The 8,876-nt window shown below is 35.8% G+C and overlaps 2 protein-coding genes across 3 annotated transcripts; both read left to right on the forward strand.

The window, feature by feature from the left end:
- Positions 1-1,274: 1,274 nt before the first annotated feature.
- Positions 1,275-2,188, forward strand: LOC139897003 (F-box protein CPR1-like). Its single transcript, XM_071879649.1, has 2 exons — positions 1,275-1,418; positions 1,475-2,188. Exons 1-2 carry the CDS (start codon positions 1,275-1,277, stop codon positions 2,186-2,188), a joined length of 858 nt encoding a protein of 285 aa, XP_071735750.1.
- A 1,104-nt stretch (positions 2,189-3,292) lies between these two features.
- On the forward strand, positions 3,293-5,219 carry LOC139869034 (F-box/kelch-repeat protein At3g23880-like). 2 transcript variants are annotated; one of them, XM_071857373.1, is made up of 2 exons: positions 3,293-4,511; positions 4,983-5,219. In XM_071857373.1, exon 1 carries the CDS (start codon positions 3,333-3,335, stop codon positions 4,488-4,490), a length of 1,158 nt encoding a protein of 385 aa, XP_071713474.1. In that variant the 5' UTR covers positions 3,293-3,332; the 3' UTR covers positions 4,491-4,511; positions 4,983-5,219. The 2 variants fall into 2 exon arrangements, with proteins under 2 accessions (XP_071713474.1, XP_071713469.1); XM_071857368.1 differs by having other exon boundaries at positions 4,968-5,218.
- The last annotated feature ends 3,657 nt before the right edge of the window (positions 5,220-8,876 follow it).

The following is an 8,876-nucleotide window of genomic DNA, read 5'->3' on the forward strand; positions in this document are numbered from 1 at the left end:
GCCGCCATCGATTATAACAAATAATTACTTTCGATTGTTGGAGGTTTTATTAAATTCTTTCGTGTAGGGTAAAATAATCGATAGCCGGATAAATCACTGAATCGTGGTATCACTTTCCGAAAGTAATTATTCGACCCTTATAGCCTGGGTTACACGAATATCACTTTGGGATAAGACAGAGATTAAATTCTTGTTTTGGAAGAAACAAGAATTCCTTTTGCAGAAGAATATTTTGGTGTTCGTAACTTGTGTGTTTTTCTCATGCATATTGGTTAATATATTTATATACACCCTTAATCATGAAAGAGTCTTTTATTAAAATCAATTGACCGATTGATTAATAAAAGTATCTTCTATAATATTCAAAAGTGGTTACAGGAAGAATATTTCTATAAACAAATATTATCACTTCCATCATTAAAGTAAAAGTTGTTACTTTTACAATAAACAAATATTATATTTTACAACTATCAAAGCATGAGTGATCACTTTATAATAAACAAGTATTATTCCTTCAACCACTAAAGCAAAAGTGGGTGCAAGAATAATTCTTCCGTAATCACTCAAAATTGTGTTAAGTGTTTTCTTACTGCTGTCTCTTAAGAACCAGCACTGCAAAAGGACCAGCAGCGCAAAAATCAGCAAACAGGACCAGCAGCGCAAAAGTCAGCATACAGGACCAGCAGCGCAGAGGAACCAGCAAACAGGACCAGCAGCGCAGAACAACCAGCACAGGGACCAGCTGCGCAGAACAACCAGCACAGGGACCAGCTGCGCAGAACAACCAGCACAGGGACCAGCTGCACAGAACAACCAGCACAGGGACCAGCTGCGCAGAACAACCAGCATAGGGACCAGCAATGCAGAACAACCAGCACAAGGATCAGTAATGCAGAACAACCAGTACAAGGACCAGCAATGCAGAACAACCAGCACAAAACACTTAGCCAAATTTCAGCTTACTAAGAAAACTTAGTACTGAAAACACTTAGTCAAATTTTAGGTAGACCAAGTCATGATAGTAAATAATGGAAAACCACTTTTGGGTTCGGGTAATCTATCACTTAATGGGTGTACACTCCGTACCTCCAAACCCATTTACAAGTGTAGATTAAAACCCAAAATTACACTAAATTTACAACACAAAGTCTGTAGGACAATTCAAATCTGTATGTAAGTACTGGTTTTCCTTAATATCATCTTCAAGTTTTGTTAAATTGCATACTCATCAAGCACTCTATGATACACACACGAATCATTCCCGGGTATTTATCATGTCAACTCACTCATTGCACTCGCTGGATTATGAATCCCCATCATCTTATGAAGAAGCCTTTGTTGACGATGATGATGATGATGATGATGATAATGATGTAGAGGGCATTGCCAGTTTAAACGATCCTCTAACAAAAGAAAATGTTGGTGAAAGGCTGTTGGGGTCTTGTTACGGCTTGATCTATTTTGTTTGTTATAGCCAGTGCATCCTCTTGTGGAACCCAACTACCCCAAGACCAGACTAATACCCGACCAGACAATGACATCATTCTCTGATGGTGACGAGACTCGGTTTTACGGGCTCGGTTATGAATTTTCTACAGATGATTACAAAATGGTAAGAGCCTCTTGTTGTATATCTAGTAAGTCAATCAGTTTTGAGGTTTTCAATCTCAAAACTGGATACTGGAAAACGGGTCAAGCCTTCAATATTGATATAGATAATAATCCGGATGAAATTGGGATTTTCTATAACGGGTCACTTAATTGGCTAGTTAGACGTAGAGACGGTTATAATAAACGTGAAAAAGTTCTTTCTTTTGATATGAAAGATGAGATTTTTATTGAAATTTTATTACCAGAATGCGGTGGATTTTCTAGTTTAGGAGATAAGAAAGGGTGTCTGTATGCAGTTTGTGGTGGTGATGGTGCACATGTGGAAATATGGGTGATGAAGGAATATGGTGTTGAAAGCTCATGGACTAAGGTGCTTAAATGGAATTTTGTTAAGGTTTATTGTGATTATGAAATGTGGCCAGTGTGTTTTACGCGGGATGATGATGTCATCGTTGATATAGATTCATGGACCATTGCGAGATACAGTTTATCGAGTAAAACCGTTAAGAAGTTTAAAAAACGCAGTACTGATTGGCACTATTGGATTGTATATCACCAGACTTTAGTTTCACCTTAGACTTGTATACATAGGTGTAATTTCTGTACTTCATACATGATTTGAGTAATATACATGCTTATGTTTTTTGTCAAATGACCACCTAATATCTCACATATGTATATGAGCGTACACATCGTCTATAACAAGAGTAGAACCTGTAATTGATTGATTTCTCACATATCGCTCAGCCAAAGTCCTTTTGGTACATATTCTTACTTTTTGGATGAGATATGAGAGTGCTGGCCCATATGTTGCTGTGATTGATCGTGCATTTCGCGGTCGCCTAATTATATGTTTTTTTTTATACTGTGGATACCCTTTAACCATTTAACTGGTTGATCTTATATGCCTTTTTATACTGTGAATGCTCTTGAACTATGAAATGCTGAACCTCTAATCATCTTTCCTTCATAGATTTTTTAAAATGAATATTGTCCGTATTAACAAGTCAGTAAAAGTCCCTGTTAGGCTGTTACCGTTGGTTAAATACCACTTTAAGATAAGTGTTCAGCATTGCACACGAGGTTAGGTTGCCCCTTAACCCTTGAATTCCACCAAGACTGCCTTCCGCATATCGCATTGCAGGGGCAGTGGATACCCCTTCATAATATGTAATATTTGTAGGTTATATGAATTTAATAAAGCATACAATACTTAGAATGTTTTTTTGGTGATGTATTGGGTCAAACTTGAATGAGCAGAAATCAAAGTGAATACATATATAAAATGCACAACGCCTAGGAGTTAAACATAATCACGATCATCAAGATGTAAGTCAATAACATGTTAGACCTATCACCTATGTGTACAATCGTCTTCATTAATATATTATAAAAACGATACTAATAATATGGAATATATACACACATATCATATAGCTATAGGCCTATAGAGCATGCAGACATGTTCTTTTAGCAATATATATGCATGTACCGATCTTCTAATGTGACTAGAAAAATTTATTGGGAAATCATACGTGCAGCTAAATGCACATACGTTTAATCGCATCAAATATAGATGCTGGTTATGATCATGCTTGAAAGTTAGAGGACAAATAGTGTAAATATACGACCACTAAAACATAAAGTGTGTAAATTCTACAGGCAAAAAACGGATCATATTTCCCCCAAATCAAATCAATCACCAAAAAACAAACCCTAAAATGATACTGGAAGACGAACATCGTCAACCAAAACGAATCATAACATCGCAAACATCTGAAGAAACTCAATCTGATCCTACACTACTGTCAGAAATCATCATCGAAATCCTCACGAGACTCCCCGTTGAATCTCTGTTACGATGTAAGTCCGTCTGCAAATTATGGCGTTCTTTAATTTCCGATCATCATTTCATCAAATCTCATCTTAATTTATCAATTAACAGAAAGAATTACGCAAATCATAGACTAATTTTCAGCACTGTGACTAGGATTAACCTTAAGATTTGTAACCTGTATGATGTGTTGTATGATAAATCCGTTAACGCGATAGAGCTCGATTACCCGCTAAAACACCCGCGTAAGTCTGTTTGGATAGTCGGGTCTTGTAACGGATTGTTATGTATTGCTATTGAAGAAGATACACTGTTTATTTGGAACCCTAGCACTAGAAAATCAAATAGGTTGCCGTGTTGCGGCTTTAAATCGAAGCCTGGTTGGTACGTGTTGTACGGTTTTGGGTATGATGCTTTGACTGATGATTATAAAGTTGTTGGAATTTCGTGTGTGTTTAAAACCGGAGCGAAGTATGATACGAAAGTGAAGGTATATTCGTTGAAAATGGGAAATTGGAAGAAAGTTGGTGACTTTCCTCATGGGATTCCGTTGGATGATTCGGGTAAGTATTCAAACGGAGCACTTCATTGGGCTGCGAGTCGAGATTTTGGGTCATCCTATTCGTGGACGATAGTTTCATTCGATTTATCAAAGGAGGTGTATGGTGAAATTCCACAACCTGTGTATGATGAAGGGGATAAGGATTTGACGTTAGGGGTTTTGGGAGAAAAGTTGTGTGTTCTTTGTAATTATCGTGCAAAACATGCTGATGTATGGCTGATGCAGGTTTATGGTGAGCAAGATTCTTGGACTAAATTGGTTTCGGTTCCATATTTGACTGATCCTGGGAGGGATCAGTTTTCGGTGCCTTTGTGTATTTCAAATGATGGAAGAATTTTGTTGCAATTTGGGTCGAAGTTGGTTGTGTATGATTCCAAGGATGGATTGTTTTTAGAGATTCAGAACTTCGATGAATGTCTTGAAACATACACTTATGTTGAAAGTTTGGTTTCACCCGATTCACCCATCAGGCCTTGGAGATAAAGAGTCTTGATGAAAGTTACGGTAAAGTTCTTTTTTCCTTTGACTTGGTTTTGTTTTTTGTTTAAACGTAGATAAAGTTGTATTCGGTGAGAAATAGAATGTCAAAGTGTGCATCAGTCATCAACTTTACAGTTTAGATTAGTCAAATACTTGAAGTAGTTCAATGTTCATTAACTACTCCTTGTGACTTGAACTGGTAAAATGTTCAATTGTTCTTTTCTTTTTGCGAGTGGCGGATCTAAGAATTGGAGTCGCAGGTGTCACTAGTTAAAAGCTTAAAAAAATTTACATTATCAAATGGTGGTCTCTAAACAATTTACACTATTAAGTGGTATGACTAATTAAAACCCCAAAAAAATTCCACTGCATCGGCGTATTTCACTGGTAACCCGTGCTATTACAAAGCACTAGATCCGCCCTTGCTTTTTGCTATGAATCACAGTAAACCTAACAAAAAATCGGGTTTTGTTTTACAAGGTAATGTTGATGTAGGTGTTTCTTTGAGTAATAAACTTGGTGGTGTGTTTCTGGATGCAAAGATCTGTAGGAGCTGCTCGTGTGTCCATGTTTTTAAAGTTCATATAAGAAGCATTGCATCCCTTTGACTTTGATGTTTTTTCACTGGATGGTTTATGTAACTCCTTTGGTTCTGTCCGATTGTCTTTGTTTAACTAATGTATGGAAATTATGTTAATAAGTATGTTAGACTACCTCGTCATAGCTAACATAACTAATCTTTTACCTGACATATCATCGTCACATTAGCACTACACTATTATTATCTCATAACTAAACAATACATGTCATCACTATCTTAACTTTTTTAAAATAGAAGTTACGATCGACCAAATGAAAGGTACAATAACCAAAAGATCCATCTCTTCTCATAATCGTTACACGCTTAACGAAGATAGATAGCTATGGCGGAGCACCATCTCTCTCCATAGATTTTGGGGCTTTCTTCATAGAAATGTATGGAGATCTATTCCAACGTATAAATTGACTTGTTATTAATTATTTTTGTTATTGGCAAAGAATAAGTAATTTGCTGAATTGTTGTGGTTTCATATTTTCAAATTGGACAATATGCCACAATTTGTAGTTTTGCTGCGAGTAACGTTTAAATGTGTCTAAATATTCACAATATGCCTTGTTGAAGTTACAACGGATTGAGAGTAGTTCGCAAAACATTGAACTTAGCCCAAATGCAATGGTTCATGGTTTTAACACAACATTTATCCGCAACATCAGCGTCACATCAGCACAAACTCTTTCACATTCCTTTCACTAAACCCTCACTATTATACACTCCATTTCAAACTTTAACTAATTTAAAATAATTATTTAAATACATTAAATAATAAATAATACTAAATACTTATATTACACATACATATTTCCAGTTTATTTTCATCAATATATAATCAGTTTATTTTCATCAATATATAACATATTATTATTGCTATATGATCGCTAGGGGTGTTCAAAATATCCGAATCCGAAATCCGAATCCGAATCCGAAAATATCCGAAAAATCGGATATCCGAAAATTCGGATATCCGAAAATCGGATATCCGATTTTTCGGATTCGGATATCGGATGGAGTTTTTAAAATTTTCGGATATTCGGATATCCGAATATCCGAAAATTTCTAAAAAATCCGAAATATCCTAAAAAATATTCGAAAAATATCCGAAATATCCGAAAATTATCCGAATATCCGGAAAATTATCCGAAAATATTCGAAGTTCTTCAAAAATATCGGATATTCGGATAATCCGATATCCGAATCCGAAATTTCGGATATCCGAAAATCGGATATCCGAAATTTCGGATTCGGATTTCGGATGGGGTTTTTCACTATCCGAATTTTCGGATATCCGAAAATTCGGATATCCGAATTTCGGATATCCGAAAATGAACACCCCTAATGATCGCAATGAAAATAAATAACTTTTATTTACCAAGGATCTAACAGGAGCTATCAAAATCATGCTTTCGTCTTCAATAAACTGTGGAGAACGATTTGTACCGTCGGAGATCTACAACCACCGCCACCAATCGGAAAACCCAAATTGAAGCCAGCGCCACCACCACCTGCTTCAACAGCTTGTAATCTCCATCAATAATCGATCTGATGTATGAATATGTATCTAGAAAAAAAAAGTAAAAAAAAAAAAAAAATTAAAAACAAAATCAACCCGTTAGGAAAAAAAAAACAAAAAAAAAAACAAGTGGGCCCCACTATTCGACCCGTTACTCACGTTGCAGGCTCCACTGGCGGCCGTGAGAGGGTGGCGACGGTTAACGGTGGTGGGTGGCGATCGATTGTATGTGGCCTTATTATGATGAGAATAACTAAACTATGCAACTACGAGATAAATTGTGGCTTGCGAAATCTATAAATTACACGGCCTGAAGCTACTAACATACGGCCCAGTTTTATTTTTATTTTTTTTTCTTTATTTTGGCGAAATAAAGATAACATTTGTAAAACGGAAAACGTTCTCGAAAAGAAAACAGATTCAACAAGAAATACAAAAGAGAAGCCTGACGAGGCTCGTACCTAAAAATTCTAGTGATACCAACGAACTATCTATACCGAGTCACGCCTACCCATAACCGTAACTAAAAAAGACTAAACGCAACCGAAACGAGTTACAAATTCTAAGAAAACAACTAAACAAGAAAGGATAAACCAATACAAGGACCTCAAATGTTCTAAATGAAGACGTGGAATTTGGTCATTTCGGCTCCTTGAACTACTTTTTCCTTGCGCTTATGATGATTCTTATTCTTAACCGACGGACGGGGGTTTTTAGTAGAGTTATATTTCATACCCGGCGCACACTCGGCCATACTCGTCATCATATACAACCCACTTGATTTTTTTTTTTGTTGCTAAAATAACGATAACATTAAAACTAAGTCTTTTCATCAATAAATGAAATATACGAACACAGATACAAAATACAAGGCTCGGAACCACTAAACAAGGATCTAAAGCTAACTAAAACCGGACTTTGAACAAACCGTATCACAAATAACGATCCCGAAACATAACCAAATTACATGTAACACCCCGTCAGAACACACTAACGACGTATTAACTCCTGGTCCTACAGTTAACGGTCACGCCCTCTATATGAGACGTTTTTCGAAAAGCAATCGCATTTATTTCAAAAGACATTGTCATAAAATGTAAAATAAAACAAAATAGTTTTACATTATGACTAGGTAAATAATTCCAACATTATTTAAAAGAAATAGTTTTTAAATGTGAATGTTAATGTCTTGAAAAAAATCATGCTGGACTCCGATCCAGGGTATGCACCAAGCAAGCACATAGTTATCAAAGTTGCGGAAGCAAAATACCTTTAAGAACCTGAGATAAAACATGAAAACGGTCAACAAAAATGTTGAGTGAATCTACATGTTTAGTAATCAGTTATCTTTTGTTAGACCACGAGATTTCGTTCAAAGCAGTAAAAATTATACATCTGTTATGAACACTTGAATATAAAGTTTTAACCCCCGGATAGCTAATGCGCTACATGAATTCCTTTACCCTATATAGCATACACTGATCAAGTATATGATTACAAAGTAATAAGCACTCGTTCGTTGAGCGAGGTTTGTCAAACCTACATGTCACACCCCCAAATAGGGCCTGCGGTATTTGTGACTAATTATATCCAATCACAGTTGTATAAACGAGAACGACTCTATATGAGACGTTTTATTGAGTTTTGCAGCGGAAGATAAATAGATTACATTGTATTTAGGGCATTAAATGTCTTTAATTGATATGATATGTAATGAAGACTCCAAGCATATCAAGCAATCATCATCAAAGCAGCAGATATACAGCGGATGCAATATTTAAGTACCTGAGAATAAACATGCTTTAAAAAGTCAACACGAGGTTGAGTGAGTTCATAGGTTTGTCATAAATAATGATTTCAGTAATAGATCACAAGATTTAATAAAAGACGATATATCATGTATATCAAAAGTATGCCATGAACGTATAATATCAAAACTAAACGATTTTACCCCGAGACAATACATATGTAATTGTCGAGATCATTATTATACCACCAATTGACCTGAGGTCAACAGTGCGGGACGGTACCCCCAATAGCGCTATTTATAATAATTCCGTTTGCCTCTTCATTATCTAGCAATTAATGATATTACAAAGCAGGGTTTTGCATGTTTCATATGAACAAAATAACATGTTACATATCAACACAATAAAAGTACTCATGTTGGTCGCATAATAGTTTGCACTTGTGTCTATCCGTTATAAAAATATTGCATTTATTCTCAGCCCAAAAATATATAAAAAGGGAGCAGATGAACTCACGATACGATAGTTTGTAT

Source organism: Rutidosis leptorrhynchoides, chromosome 1 (genome assembly GCF_046630445.1).
Source record: "Rutidosis leptorrhynchoides isolate AG116_Rl617_1_P2 chromosome 1, CSIRO_AGI_Rlap_v1, whole genome shotgun sequence".
Classification (NCBI taxonomy): Eukaryota; Viridiplantae; Streptophyta; class Magnoliopsida; order Asterales; family Asteraceae; genus Rutidosis; species Rutidosis leptorrhynchoides.